The sequence below is a fragment of the Trichophyton verrucosum genome (assembly GCF_000151505.1).
Source record: "Trichophyton verrucosum HKI 0517 chromosome Unknown contig00429_1.f1.exp, whole genome shotgun sequence".
Taxonomy (NCBI): domain Eukaryota; kingdom Fungi; phylum Ascomycota; class Eurotiomycetes; order Onygenales; family Arthrodermataceae; genus Trichophyton; species Trichophyton verrucosum.
The window spans coordinates 1-15,183 of NW_003315339.1; the positions used below are offsets into that span (position 1 = coordinate 1).

General features: G+C 51.9%; 5 protein-coding genes across 5 annotated transcripts; 4 read left to right on the forward strand and 1 right to left on the reverse strand.

Annotated features, from left to right (window-relative positions):
- Positions 1–194: 194 nt before the first annotated feature.
- Positions 195–455, reverse strand: TRV_05561 (uncharacterized protein; the record flags this gene model as incomplete). Its single annotated transcript, XM_003020290.1, has 1 exon — positions 195–455. One exon carries the CDS (start codon positions 453–455, stop codon positions 195–197), a length of 261 nt encoding a protein of 86 aa, XP_003020336.1.
- A 196-nt stretch (positions 456–651) lies between these two features.
- On the forward strand, positions 652–6,068 carry TRV_05562 (uncharacterized protein; the record flags this gene model as incomplete). The annotated part of the gene is made up of 4 exons (XM_003020291.1): positions 652–1,057; positions 1,120–1,298; positions 1,346–5,452; positions 5,514–6,068. The coding sequence occupies 4 exons, from the start codon at positions 652–654 to the stop codon at positions 6,066–6,068; spliced, it is 5,247 nt and encodes a 1,748-aa protein (XP_003020337.1).
- A 1,143-nt stretch (positions 6,069–7,211) lies between these two features.
- On the forward strand, positions 7,212–8,692 carry TRV_05563 (uncharacterized protein; the record flags this gene model as incomplete). Its single annotated transcript, XM_003020292.1, has 2 exons — positions 7,212–8,037; positions 8,091–8,692. 2 exons carry the CDS (start codon positions 7,212–7,214, stop codon positions 8,690–8,692), a joined length of 1,428 nt encoding a protein of 475 aa, XP_003020338.1.
- A 2,129-nt stretch (positions 8,693–10,821) lies between these two features.
- TRV_05564 (uncharacterized protein) lies at positions 10,822–12,274 on the forward strand (the record flags this gene model as incomplete). Its single annotated transcript, XM_003020293.1, has 4 exons — positions 10,822–11,145; positions 11,212–11,358; positions 11,432–11,956; positions 12,026–12,274. 4 exons carry the CDS (start codon positions 10,822–10,824, stop codon positions 12,272–12,274), a joined length of 1,245 nt encoding a protein of 414 aa, XP_003020339.1.
- Positions 12,275–12,816: 542 nt separating this feature from the next.
- TRV_05565 (uncharacterized protein) lies at positions 12,817–15,130 on the forward strand (the record flags this gene model as incomplete). Its single annotated transcript, XM_003020294.1, has 3 exons — positions 12,817–14,676; positions 14,764–14,845; positions 15,012–15,130. 3 exons carry the CDS (start codon positions 12,817–12,819, stop codon positions 15,128–15,130), a joined length of 2,061 nt encoding a protein of 686 aa, XP_003020340.1.
- Between the last annotated feature and the right edge of the window lie 53 nt (positions 15,131–15,183).

Genomic DNA, 15,183 nt, shown 5'->3' on the forward strand with positions numbered 1-15,183 from the left:
CCTCCCCCTGAGCTGCGTCTTCTTCTTCTTCTTCTTCTTTTCTTGCAGCCACGAAGAAGCAAAAAGGGGTCACTCTCAGTCTCTTCTCTTAGTCTTCTTCTTACTATCTTCTCTTTACTGTCTTCTCTTCTTCTCTCTAGTTATTCTCTAGTTAATCCTCGAGTTCTCCTCTTGGCGTCTCCTTTTTCTCGGTTTCAAGCGAGACTTTTCGCTTTTGCTTCTGGCTCGGATTCGGATTCTGATATCACATCTTCACTTCTTCTTCTCTTCTTCTTCCTGTCCTCTTCCCAGGTTTCTTCTTCTTCTTCTTCTCTCTTCTCTCTTCTCTCTTCTATGCGCTGTCTCGCCTCGACGTCGTCGCTCCATCGGTGACGGGCCTGCATCATCACATCCACGACCTCCAGCATCACCACAACAACATCACCATCACGACCAGCAGCGACATCCACAGACATCCACAGACAGCAACAGACAGCAACATCTCCATCTCGATCGAGGGCATGGCCCAGTCCCCCCCGGCCTCGCCCTCCCGCGCTGCCTTCAACCGTCCCGTCAGTCTCATCATGCGCCCGTCGCGGAGCAGCAGTCGCATGAGCGTCGGCAGCGTCGCCAACTCCAACAGGCACTGCGGCAGCGGCAGCTCAGACGACGATGCCAGGACCGCCGTCAAAGTTGGTCAGTATCTCTATTACACCATTGCACTGCATGAATATGTTACTGATAAAGTCCTTAGTCGTCCGTGTTAGACCCCCCCTGCAGCAGTCAGACCCGGGCTTCGACCTGATCCCGCAGCGCTTCCAGCGGCCGACCGTCCATGTCACCTCGCCGACCTCGCTCGCCATCGACGCCCCCCAGGGCCGCAAGCTCTTCGTCTTTGACCGCGTCTTCGGCGAGAGTGTCGACCAGGAGGGCATCTGGGACTACCTGCACGACAGCGTCAACTCCTTCATGCAGGGCTACAACGTCTCCATCCTCGCTTACGGCCAGTCGGGGGCGGGCAAGTCTTATACCATGGGGACCTCGGGGCCCTCAGAACAACACGACCCCAAAGCAATGGGTATACCATTACTCTCTTATTCTACTCAATTGATATATATATGCTAATACTGACATCAATAGGAATCGTGCCGAGGGCGGCGCAGATGCTGTTTGAGAAGCTGACGGGCTCGCCCACGCACAACAGGAGCTTCTCGGGCTCCCCAGTGACCGGCCTGCGGACGCCCCAGAGATACTCCTCTGCTTCCTCCTTTGGCCGTGTCTCGGACAAGCCCTGGCAGATGCGAGCAACCTACGTCGAGGTATTCCTCTTTTTCTCTTTATACTGGGGTCGGTGCTAATAATGTAGATATACAACGAACAATTGAGAGACCTGCTGCTGCCAGAGTCAACACCCCCCGGAGAACGCAACACTGTCACCATCCGCGAAGACACCAAGGGCCGCATCATCCTCACCGGCCTCCACCAGGTCGCCATCAACTCCGTCGACGACCTCATCAACGCCCTCAACTTCGGCTCGGCCATCCGCCAGACTGACTCCACCGCCATCAACGCCAAATCCTCTCGCTCCCACGCCGTCTTCAGCATCAACCTCGTCCAGCGCAAAGACGGTTCAGCCGGCCTGCCGCTCTCTGCCCAGGAGAAACGCTTCTCCATGCCGGATCCCACTTCTTCCTCTTCTTCGTCTTCTGCGTCTGGAGACCACGTTACCATCGATAGTAAACTGCACTTTGTCGACTTGGCCGGAAGTGAACGCCTCAAGAACACGGGGGCCTCGGGAGAGCGTGCTAAAGAAGGCATCTCCATCAACGCGGGTCTCGCCAGCCTGGGCAAAGTCATCTCCCAGCTCTCCTCCCGCCAGCAGGGGGCTCACGTCTCCTACCGTGACTCCAAGCTCACTCGCTTGCTCCAGGACTCCCTCGGCGGGAACGCAATCACCTACATGATCGCCTGCGTCACTCCGCCAGAGTTCCATCTCTCAGAGACCCTCAACACCGTCCAGTACGCCCAGCGGGCCCGCGCCATCCAGTCCAAGCCTCGCATCCAGCAGATTACAGACGAGAGCGACAAGCAGGCCGTCATCGAACGCCTCAAGGCTGAGGTTGCCTTCCTCCGCCAGCAGATTCGTAACGCGGACGGGGGCGAGAGGGATCGTCGTGCCCTTCTCACGCCCCAGGAGCGGTCCGACCGCCAGAACGAGCGCGAGCGGGAACTCCAGAACCACCTGCTCGACGTCCAGGAGAGCTATACCGCCCTCAGCCAGCGCCATGCTAAGCTCATCTCAGAGCTCACAAAGTCCGATCCCTCGGCAGACAGCAGCAATGGGCTTGACGACGGAGGGGACGCCTCCATGGAGCGCCTCAAGCGGTCCCACTCCTTCGCCGAGTCCGTAGAGCAGGTCGTCATGGAGTACGAAAAGACCATCCAGTCCCTCGAGTCCTCCCTCTCCCAGACCAGAGCTTCCCTCTCGGCCACGGAGAGCACCTTGCTCGAACGAGAGACAAAATGCGCCTACATCGAGACCGTCAACGGCCAGCTCCAGGCCCGCATGCAGAAGATGCTCGACCGCGAGGCCAACACAGAGAGCTACCTGCACGACCTCGAGTCAAAACTCGACAGCCATGCTACGGGCGAGGAGAAGAACGCTGCCATCGTCGCAGAGCTCAGAAAGGAGCTCAACCGCGCCAGAGAGAACGAAGCCAGCTGCGAGGACTATATCTCTACACTCGAGGAACGTCTCGCCGAGGCTGACCAGGACATGGAGCTCATGCAGTCCGAGATGGACCGCCTCGAGCATGTCATCGACCGCCAGCGAAGCCTCGGAAAGCTCGACAACCTCCTCTACGAACTCGACCATGTCCAGAACGGTCACTCCAGGTCAGAGTATCCTGCAGAGTATCCTACAGAGTATTCTGCTGTTGGCATCCACGACTCCAGGAAGCTGTCTTCAGCTGGCTCTGCTTCTACCATCAGACCCAAAAAGACTACTCGCACCAGGACGCCCTCGCTCGACGTCCTCACCGAAGCTGTCGAGACCGCCATCCCAGAGTCCGACGACGACCTCCTCCTGGCTGACGGTTCGACCCCGTCTTCTATCCAGGAAGAAACCGCCCTCGATCTCGCCAGAGACGACGCCGGCCTCGCTGCCCTCGAGAGAGCTACCCCTACCAACTCTACCTTTGCCAGAGACGCCCACGATGACGATGATGAAGATGCCGAAAACGACGAACCAGAGCCATACACGCCCAGTGCTGCTCAGTCTCAGTTCGTCGCTGAAAAACTCGACAGCGTCACCCAGGAGCTCTTCGACCTGCGCATCCAGCACGACCACTCCATGAACGAGTACGCCCTGCTCAACGCAAAATACCAGGAGTCCCTGCGCGCCATGGCAGAGCTCCAGGACGCCATGGACGAGATCCGCCACAGCCAGCGGTCCCAGCACCCCGTCCAGCCCGCCGTCGCTTTTTTAGACACCAAGCTCGCTCAGAACGGCCGTCCAAGAGTCAACGGCAATGGAGTCTCGGTCTCCTCCTATTCCAATGGTGGACAAACATCACGCTCGCTCTCCTCGGAATTGTCCTCGGCAGAGCAGGCCAACAGCTCATCCTTCACTTCTTCCACCACTACTAACAATACAGAGGTTGAAGAAGCAGACCAAGGCGAAGAAGAAGATGAATCCGAAGAAAGTGATGTGGTCAAGAAACTCAAGGCTGAACACCAACAGGCCCTCGATGCAGTCACCAGCAAATTCAACGAACTCCAGATGGAGCACGAAGACAGCCTCACCCTCCTCGAGAGCCTCAAGGACGAAGTCACCCGCTACAAGAACGCCGCCTCCTCGCCTCCACACACCCCAAATGTCATCCGCCGCATCACCAGCCAGAGCATGATGACCGTCGACCGCGCCCACAGGAACCTCTCGGCTCTCCGCATCCAGGCCGCCGAGGAATTCGAGGGCCGTCCCGAAACCCTCCAGAGCTTCGACCAGAAGATCGACTCCGCCCTGCGCGAACTCAACTCTCGCATGGAACGCATCCAGGCCCTCGAGGCTGAGAACAAGAACGTCAAGAAGGAAATGGAGACCAAGGCCACCATCATCTCGGGCCTTACCCGCGAACGATCCAGCTTGCAATCCGTCTCGCCCGTCGACATGACCGTTGTCTCTCAGCTACGTGACCAGATCGTCAATGCCGAGGGACAAATGAACGAGATGAGAGAAGCCCACGAAGCTAAAGAGCGCGAACTCGCAGAGGAACTAAAGTCCGTCAACGCCCTCGTGGAATCGCAAAAGGCCGAGCTGGACTCTCTACGCAAGGAAGTCGAGGAGTGGCAGGGGAAACACCGCCAGACTGCAGAGGAACTGGCTCTAGTCCAGAGCCGCCTCGAAGCATCAGAAAAGCAAGTCAAGGCCACCGTTGCCGAGCTCGAGGCCTCCCTGGCCAACGTCGATGCCATGCGTGGTACCAACAGCAGCAACAAGGGTGGCGTGTCTGCCGATGAAGCCGCTGCCACCGCTGATGCCCTGGAGAAAGAGAGGTCTCAACACCAGGAGCTAGTCGACAGCCTCAAACAGGAGATTGACGGCCACAAGGCCACTATCGGAGCACATCTGGCCAAGATTGCTACTCTCGAGAGCGACCGCGACGGTTCTCGCACTGCTCTGGACGACCTCGCTGGCTCAGAAGACCAATTGGCCCCGCACAAGGCCCGTGTAACCGAGTTGTCCAGGGACATCGAAGTACACAAATCCACCGTTGAAGCTCAGCAGGCCCAGCTCGAAACCCTCCAGCTCACGCACAAACGCGAACTCCTCGAACTCGAGTCCAAGACAAAAGCCGCCGCCGAAGCACAGTTCGAGTCCCAGCTCGCCGAAAAGGCCGCCGCCCACGAAGCCGCGCTCGACGACCTCCGCGCCGAACTCACCAAGTCCAAGGACGAATCGGCCCAGATTCTCAAGACAATCTCCTCCTTGCTCAAGACCCAAAGCCCCGTCACTCCCTTCACCCTGCAGGACCAACTTCAGGACGTCCTCTCGCAAAAGGACCAGTTCGCCGAGAAGTACTCTGCTCTCATGGACACTAACGAGTCCCTGACCCGCCAGCTAGACGAGAAGACCGAGACACACACCGCGCTCGAGAAGCAGGTCGTCGACCTCAAGAACAAGGCCAACGAACACGAGATGAAGGTCAACGATCTGGCCGTGCTGGTGGCTAACCATGAAGAAGCCATTGCTGCCAAGGAGGCGACGATAGAGGAGATCAAGGCTGAGAAGGAGAAGAGCATCCGTCTTGTCGAGGAGCTGGAGGAGCAAATCACCTCTTCGTTCGACCAGCATAACAACCGACTCTCGGTCATCCAGGCCGAGAAGAGCATGGCCCTGGAAGAGGCCAAGGCTAAGATTGCCGCGCATGACAAGGAGATTGAGACTTATCGTGCTCGTATCGAGCAGTTGGAGGTACTTCCCCCCACCGTTTTGAAAGTTATATTTGAGAATGAACGTATTCTAACATCTACAGGCACAAACACGCCCCATCTCGCCGGAGGGAGGCCACATCGACCGCGGCTCCGGCTCCATCTCAACCAACCTCCGCAAGAGCTCATCCGCAGCCTCGCTTCCCTCACCACCACCCGCCATCCCGCTCCCTCCACTCCCCAATATCGCCGCTGCCGCAAATCCAGCAAGCATCTCGCCGCCCTCATCCCGACACCAGAGCAAAGAACTGGCCAACAACCAATTCGTCGAGGACCAAGAAGCCCGCATCCGCACCATCGAGAAACACCTGCATGCCGAGAAGCAGCTCACAGCCACCCTCGAAGAAGCCCTCGGCGACCTCGAGGCGCAAAGCAACAAAGTCAAATCAGACATGGAACTATGGAAGAAGAAAGCATGGCAACTCGAGGAAGAAGTCACCACCTTGCGATCGGAGCGTAACTCGGCCCGTCTTTCCCTGCAGGCTGTCGAGGAGGAACGAAGCGCTCGACGAGAAGCCGAGGCTGCCCGCGCCCATTTGGAAGAGAAGATGAATGCCATCAGCAAGAAGAAGAAGAAGAGCACCCTCAACTGCTTCTAGCCTTTCTTCGACATCTACTTGTTCACTTGCTTTATGTCTGTATTTTATTGTGTTTCACGCCGTTTGATGAGTCTGCTATGCCTGAGCCTGAGTCGGAGTCGATGATGTGGTTGATGGAATACACGGATGTTCCGTCAACCAGATATCTACAACCGCCCCTTTTTTTTCCTTGTCTCTTTCTTTTTTTACTTTTATACTTCCCCCCTCCTCCCTCTTCCCTCTACGTTGATTGGATTGGATTGGATTGGATTTCTCTTATTTATCTCCTTTTTTTTTCCTCTTTTTTTCTCCCCTATAATTTGCTATTTTGATATCCCTTGTTCTGCTCCTGCGATTGTTGTCAACTATGTATAAAATGCCCTTCCCCCCTCCCCTCCCCTCCCATCCCCTGCCTGCTCTACGATTAGATGCTAAAGAGGACACACTCCCCCTTGCCCTGTTTTTTTCCTACTTCGTTTCGATTTGACGGACTGGACTGATTTGGCACTTGACCGTTGACTTAAATGACGTTTTTTTTATCTACTTTGATTCTCCCCTTATAAAGATACAGATCCAAGATTCCCTCCACGCTTATGCTTACGGCCGGAATTTCTCTAATAGTTTATTTCTTTTTCTAACCCCGTTTTTCCTCCCTTTTTTCTTTTTCTCTTTCCCTCCCCTTTCCTCTTTTCTTTTAATCTTAGTAACTTATTTTCTTTTTTTTCATCGAGCTGTTTACTGCTTATCCAAGTCATACACGGCACGGCACGGCATAACCAACCCCTACTTTATTTGTTGACGAAGAGAAGATTCAAGATTACAGAATGTCCTGGCCCCGGGGGGCTTTTTCTTTTTTTTCTTTACTTATTTTACTCTACTTACTTTTTCTTTACTCTATTCTTATTGTTTATTACTATTATTATCTTATATCCTTCTCCTCCTTATCACTTCTAGTAATTAGTTGATGCCGTCTAGATGTATCTATCTATTTACTTCGATTCCCTTGAATGTTGTAGCTTTCCTCCTTAACGGCTTTTTGATATCACGTGATGCGGTATGACTTCATCTGCGAAAGTTAACAAGTAAACAAAAGCCGACGACGACGATGAAGTCGAAGATGAACAATTGATAAAGTGCCTAGTATGAAGAGAAGATACAGTGATAATGAAAGACCGAAAACGATATAACATCATCTTCGTCCATCCCGACCTCGGCATCGGCGGCGCAGAACGCCTGATCCTCGACGCCGCCCTCGCCCTCCAAGCCCGCGGCCACAAAATAACCATCTACACCTCCCACCGCGACAAGAGCCATTGCTTCGAGGAAGCCCGAGATGGAACGCTGGATGTGCGCGTACACGGCGACAAACTGTTTCCCGCACACATCAGAGGCCGATTCCACGTTCTAATGGCAATACTGCGCCAGCTCAGCTTGATCTACTACCTCTCCGAAAGCACGGCCGCCAACAACGACGAAATGCACGACATTTTCATAGTCGACCAGGTTCCAGCCTGTGTGCCTGTGCTACGAGCGTTAAGGGACCTAGCTACGCGCCGCAAAACGAAGAAACAGCGCACGCTGTTCTACTGCCATTTCCCGGACCAGTTGCTTGCGCGGCGAGGGGAGGGTGGTATGGCGCTGCGGACGCTGAAGATGCTTTATCGCTACCCGTTCGATTGGTTTGAGGGCTGGGCGATGAGTGCGGCTGATAGGATTGTGGTTAATTCTCGGTTCACGGGCGGGGTGGTGCGGGAGGTGTTTGGAAATACCGGCGAGGATGTACAGGTTGTTTACCCGTGTGTGGACACGGGCAGAAGCACAAAGGAGGTATCGGTGACCAAGGTCGATGATGGAGGGGAGCTATGGGGTGGGCTGAAGATACTGTTGAGTATTAATCGGTTTGAGAGAAAGAAGAATATCGAGCTTGCGTTGCATGCGTATCATGGCATTGCGGAGGAGGATAGAAGGGGCACAAGACTGGTTATCGCTGGTGTGTTACCTCTTTCTTAATTAACTTGGTGCTGCATTGCTAACAACTTATAGGCGGCTATGATAATCGAGTCTCGGAAAACGTACAATATCATAAAGAACTGGATGCACTAGCTACTCGACTCGGCTTCCAAACAGCTACCTCCCAGACCGTCGTATCAGCCATGTCCGTCCCAGCCTCTATAAACGTCCTATTCCTCCTTTCTGTCCCATCTGCATTTAAAGAAACCCTGCTCTCCTCCTCGAGTGTCCTTCTCTACACCCCTTCATACGAACACTTTGGCATCGTCCCCGTCGAGGCAATGTATGCCGGTCTGCCCGTTCTCGCAGACAACACCGGCGGACCCCTAGAAACCATTGTCGAAGGGAAAACCGGCTGGCTCAGATCATCGAAGGAGATCTCGGGCTGGACAGAAGTGATCAATTATGTTCTGCAGCGCATGTCGTCTGCTGAGCGTCTGGATATGGCTGCCTTTGCAAAACAACGGGTTGAGAGAGAATTCTCCCTTCATGCAATGGGCGAACGGCTCCAGAATCAAATTGACGAGATGGTCCAGGCAGAAGACCGCGCTTTTCTTCCTCTTACGGTAATTCTTGGACTTGGCCTGGTGCTCGGCTTGGTATCTTCTCTTCTCATCTGGCTGGCCATGAGTTGAGACCTTTGAGATAAGATACATCGAATTGTAAAATGAAGAAATGACCGAGCGAACTCGATGAGCTACATGTATATTCCAAGTTCCATATATCATCATCACCTGCTGCATGACTACGGAGTAAACAATCTCACAAAGTTACAATTATTCGTGATCATTCAAATCATGAACTGTGCAAAGATACTCCTTTAAGGCACATGATATGTAATAGTCCGGGGTTCTCATGCACATGGAAGGTTGTGAAGCAGAGGGAGGTCTGGATCAACTCCGAAGGCAACAAGCGCAGTTAACATGCGATCCACAAGTGCATAGGGTGAGTCAGTTGATGTGTTCAATGGCCGGCTGTTCAATGGCCGCTCGTTGTGTGTGTAGACTGCTGAGTTGACCGTCGCTTGTAGATGTGAGAGACAAGCTACTCCAGAGTCACATCCTGTCTCAGCAAAGTGGTAACCAAGCAACATAATTCCAATTCCAATTGATAGTTTGATTTGTTCATTATGTAGGCCTAGTGAGTACTCCGAAGAAATATTTTAGTTACTGGCGTAAAACATGACATCTCTCAACATATCTGGGGTATTCATCCAGGAAATATGATGGGAATATATTCTCATGGCCCAGGAAGAATCAGAATCTAGGAAATATAAAAATCCATGAGTGTCCGAGTGAAATGATCGACGTATCATCGGCATAAAGTAATTTCCAAAATATCTTGATATATCTTGCAAATTTATACATGCCAGATGGTCTCGAAGGTCCATGTTATGAGTGGGATTCCGGGAGAAACGGCCAGGAACACAACAAGCGAGAAGATGGCTAAATGTATGGCACTCGACGAGGGAGCTCATAACTGGACTCGAAGGGATTCAGCCACAGTAAATCAGCGTGTAATCGGTAGGAATGACTGCTAACTAACTATGTGGCGATATGTGATTAACCACTAAGCAGATAACCAGGGGTGTAACTATCCAATTGCCAGTATCCAGGCCAGGATGTCTGCCTGAGATAGCGCCTCCGTGTATAGCCAGGATTTGGCCGGGATGAGGGATTCCCCGCGTCCAAGAGATATTTCGGTTAAATTCTTTCATGGATGCATTGCTTGTTAGCTGGTGGAGCAACTCGATCCCTTGAGATGATGCAGAGCTGTCCGGGGGATGATGTACAGAAAATCTTAGATACGACCAACGCCCAACTGGCAGACAGCTTCGGCATAGGCATGGGGCCAAATGTAACCTCCTTGCCAGCCCATCTCCGGCACACGAACAGCATCCCGAGCCCAGAGTTCTGGCCCGGCGCGGCCTCTGTCGTTGATAGGGAGGGGAACACGGAGTTCGGAATACGTATTACGGGTTACGGAGATAATACTCATGGCATCGCTCAAGAGCAAGAGCCAGAGCCAGCGTTGCTGATATTTCCAGCCATCTCGTGGGATCAAAAGTTAAGGGATCAAAAGTTAAGGAGTCATAGTATGGGGCTTTTATCACTGTTGGCCGGCCTGCTCCCTGTCGATATGGACCCTACATGGGCCCCTACCTGGCCGCTGGCGTGCTCGCACACATGATAACGCCTTGACGGGGAAGCTCGGGGTGCTGTCAATTTTTAGGAATTCCGCTGCTGGCGCTCTCGTGCTGGCATCAACGATGGATCAGTGATGATAGCGGAGTATGGAGCAGTGCTCATAACATGGGCCTACTATGGAGTCACACTCCCGCGCCCTGGCAGCTTGACGGCACAGCAGCAGCAATATCAAAGGATTTTTAGCCTTTCCCTATATCGTGTTCCCCAGTTAGCGACGAAGCTAGAAAACGGCACACCCTAGCTGGCGCTGTTCATACTTTCTTGTCGATCCCCTTAAGCAGCTTTGACGGTCGGCATTCCTTGACTCGCCCGCTGCTTAGACCAATATGAGCTCGCTGTTGGTGTATTCGGGATGCCAGCGCTGGGTTGCCATTATTAATTAAATATACGAGGGAGGGGAAGGGCGTTGAGCTGCCAGGGATACCCGATTGTTGATTCTGGACTGGGGTTAGATTCCTCCAATGTCTATAAATGTGCGGATGTCCCGGCTGTGATTCTATGGCTTGAGCTTCTCAGGCAACGAACAGCCAATTCCTCTCCATTTATACATTCACACAATGGCTGCCCTCTTTGTCTCGCTCCTGGCTCTCACCAGTCTTGTGCCGGTACAAGGTGCCGCCACTGTACCTCAGACAGATTATGCAAAGCGTGCTGAGAGAGTACTTAAAAGCGCCCCGCTGATAGATGGGCACAATGACCTCCTTTATGCTATCAGGAGGTCTACCAATGACCAGATCTATGACGGGAAGCTGCCCTTTGAAACCTCACTGAAGGGCCATACCGATTTACCTCGGATGCGAAAGGGCCGCATGGGTGGACAGTTCTGGAGTGTGTTCATTGCTTGTCCCTCGGACCCTAACGCTCCAATTAATACACCAAAGGTATGAAATGATGCATGTGTCTCATTGAGATATTGTGTCCAGCGCTAATGTGGGTATCATTGATAGTTTGCGACCAGGGACACTCTAGAACAAATCGATGTTGCAAGACGACTTGTAGACAAGTACTCCAAGGATCTCATGTACTGCGACAACCCTGGCTGCGCAAAGAGAGCCTTCAGAGAAGGTAAAATCGGCAGCTTTATTGGTATTGAGGTATGGTACCATTTTTTTTTTTTTTTCTGTGGCCCCTTACCTACATGCATACTTAATCCGGATGTACATGTAGGGTGGCCACCAAGTTGGCAGCTCCATTGCGGCCTTGCGCCAGGCCTTCTACGCTGGAGCTCGTTACATGACCCTCACCCACAACTGCGACAATGCATGGGCAACAGCTGCTTCCACTGTCAGAGCCGGCAAGCCCGACCTGGGCATGACTGACTTTGGCCCCGCCTTGATCAAGGAGATGAACCGCCTGGGCATGCTCGTCGACCTCTCGCACGTTTCTCATCAAACCATGAGAGACGTTCTGAAGATCACCAAGGCGCCCGTCATCTTCTCCCACTCTTCCGCTTATGAAGTCTCAAAGCACTTGCGCAACGTTCCAGATGACGTCCTCAAGACCGTTGCCAAAAACAACGGTGTTGTCATGGTCACTTTCGTGAGCAGCTTCGTCAAGGTCGATGACCCCGACTCTGCGGATGTCAACACCGTTGTCAAGCACATCTTCCACATCGCGGAAGTTGCCGGATGGGACCACGTCGGTCTCGGTGGCGACTACGACGGCACCACTGAGCTTCCAAAGGGACTCGAGGTAAGTCCCCAGCAATAGAATTGACATGCAGAATAAAAAGCAAAAGACCGCTGACGAGTTCGAGCTTAGGACGTTTCGAAGTACCCATATCTTATTGAGAAGGTCCTTGAAGCCGGAGCCACTGAGGAACAGGCCCGCAAACTCGTTGGAGAAAACGTGCTTCGTGTCTGGACCGAAGTGGAGCAGATCGCAAAGAAGATCCAGAGATCCGGTGTTCTCCCTGTCGAGGAAGTCTGGAAGGGCAGGAATGGAACTGCTCTCTCTGAACGATCTACGTTCATTGAGGGACCCGCCCCGCTTGAGTATGGATGCGATTAAGGGGCTGTTGTATTTATCTTGCATGAGATATCACGCCATTCCCCTAGAACACGAGGTTACGAATAATATGTATCATTCTGCCTAGGTATGTATACGTGGATAGTTGTAGATTTTCGTCGTCGAGAACGATAAAAAAATAAATAATAAATATAAACTTAGCTGTCAATTTAGACTTTTTTGGAGCTGGAAAGAGCCGTTTGCTTAGTAATAAGCATATTAACATCATGTGACCACGCGTTTAAAGTGCCTTTTTTAGACGCGAATTTTGTGTTTATTCGAGTTTCCGCCCGCGTTTATTGACGACGACAACGACAACGACAACGACAGCGACAGTGACAGCGGCAGGGGGCACAGCGGCAGTGAGGAAAGGAAGGAATGCTTACCGATAGTTATATATCCTTCTCCCTTTTCCTTTTTGGCCCCGCCGGAAACATTTTTGGGTATTTCTTGGGGTTGTTGTTCTGGATTAGTTTGTTTTGGTCAGGGTCGGTGGTTGCTAGGCAGAGAAGTCGGGGGTCACAGAAGTCAACAACATCACAGCGATGGACCAAGTCATCAGCTTATTGTCTTCCTCCCCAGCAGTCGTATCAAGACCGACAAATGAGAGTCTGGAAGCTAGTTTTGGGGTGTTGGACAGTCCTCTGAATGCGGCCCCTGCGAAGGTAGATGACTCGCTATTCGATTATGGCGATTTTCTCGACAGCTCGGCAACCAAGAGAAGGAGGCTGAGCCCCGCCGTGGATCAAAAAATTCATACCACTGATCATACCACGCCTCTTAAATCCCCCGGTTTTATGTTCTCGGACATCACAGACTTTAATAGTATAGGAAATACCCCTGATATACCCCAAGCCAAGTCAAAGGCAAAGGAAACGGTCAATAAAACATCGACATCATGGGATCTTACCCTGGATGACCCTATTGTCTGCTCATCCTCTGCGCCTAACAACCAAGCCCAAGAAGAAATTTCAAAAAAGCCAATAACTATAGTTATTGATGATGATGATGGTGACGAGGATGATGACTTTCTGGGATGTAACCTAGCACCGTCGGATGATATCGATGACCACAACGACGATGAAGATCTTTTCAATTTCGATGCCTCCCAGTCATCAACGTTTGGTATTTCAAAGAAGACCACACTGCTGCTTGAACAACTTAGACGAGAGGCAGAGTCCAAGGGTAGATCAAAAAAGAAGAAGAAAGTGGAAGATGACTTTGATTCGTTATCAGAGGGCGATGCGCTGCCTTCCACGAAACAAAAATCCGTAAGACGGCAACCAAGCAGTCAAACAGCGGGTAAAAATGCAGACAAGACAGCGAAAGCACTGGAGCGAGAGGCAGCAAAACTTCGCCGACAACAAGAGAAGGAACTGCAAAAGGAAGAAAAGCGGAAGCAGAAGGAAGAGAAAGGAAAGCAAAAGCGGATTGCAGCTGATATCGCAGAGGCAAACAAGTCGAAAGTGGACAAGGCCGTGTCGGTTGGAGAGATGATTGTTGACATATCCTCTAACTTCCAGGACACCAGCATCGGCACTCAGACAGAGGAACATATGCGCAATCTGGGGGTGGAGATGAACTTTTCATCCTCACAGATACCCAATATCGTCTCATGGAGACGGAAAGTAACCGCACAATATACTGATGCAGGACATTGGGAACCATGTGCGCCAACCATAAAAGCCGAAGGTCATGTACTGTGTTTCTTCACCGGGGATGAATTTGCCGAGATGGCTGTTGCAGCTCCGGCCTGCAATAACACGGTCAAGGCGTATTTCCAGAAAATAAGCGGAGAATATCCGAGTCGCAAACAGATATATCTCATCGAGGGCTTAGCTGCCACCATCAGGAAAGGCAAGAACTCGCGCAACCGGTCGTACCAGGCTGCTGTTCTGCAACAGATTGACGACAACCAGGCCAACTCAGGCGCTGCTGGGCAGCCACCACCACCACCACCATCTGCAAGAGCAGCAGCAACAGTATCATCCCAACCCAAGCGGAAGAAAGCAAACTCCAGCAAAAAGACGTCCAGTACAACCCATGTGATTGACGAAGACGCCATTGAAGACGCCTTGCTTCAGCTGCAGGTTGTCCACTCATGCTTGGTGCACGAGACTGCCAACTCGACTGAAACTGCCTCATGGATCAAGAACTTCACCGAACATATCTCGACGGTTCCCTATAGGCGGGAACTGATGAAGAGCCAGGATGCGTCGTTCTGCATGGATGTAGGACAAGTTAGGACTGGGGATGATGCGGGGGATGCATATGTTCGAATGATGCAGGAGGTCAGCCGTATTACGGCGCCGATAGCGTATGGCGTTGCTACGCAGTTTCCTACTGTTGGCAGGTTGGTGGAGGCGTTTGATCAGGGAGGTGCACTGCTCCTTGAAGATGTTAAGGTATGTTATTATTGTGTGTGTGTGTGTTTGAACGCACCAGCCAGCCAGCCACCTTTTCAAGGACCATATTCTAATGAGCTGGAGTAGAAATGTGCGAATAAGACTGGTGCCATGACCGAAGCCCGGATTGGACCGGCCATCAGTCGACGGCTCTATACCATCTTTACCAGTATGGACGCGGCGTCTTCAGACGTGTGACTGTTATCTTTTGCTTTTTGCTTCACCTTTGTTTTTGGTTTTGGGAGGTATCTTCGGGCATTATCGCCTTTGGAACTTACTTGAGCATATTTAGATAGATTATGGTTGGAGGACGTTACTTGGATATTTGCTTCTAGTATATGATATTGAACAAGTTGGTATTCAATTGGTATATTGCACGATGAGGATGCAATGCAATGCAGCTGCCGAAACAGAAGTATATGCAGTAAAAAGTGAAAAATATAATATAATATAAACCGAAACCAAAACGCCCATATGACCAAATGGTAGAATGTATGTGTAGATGTA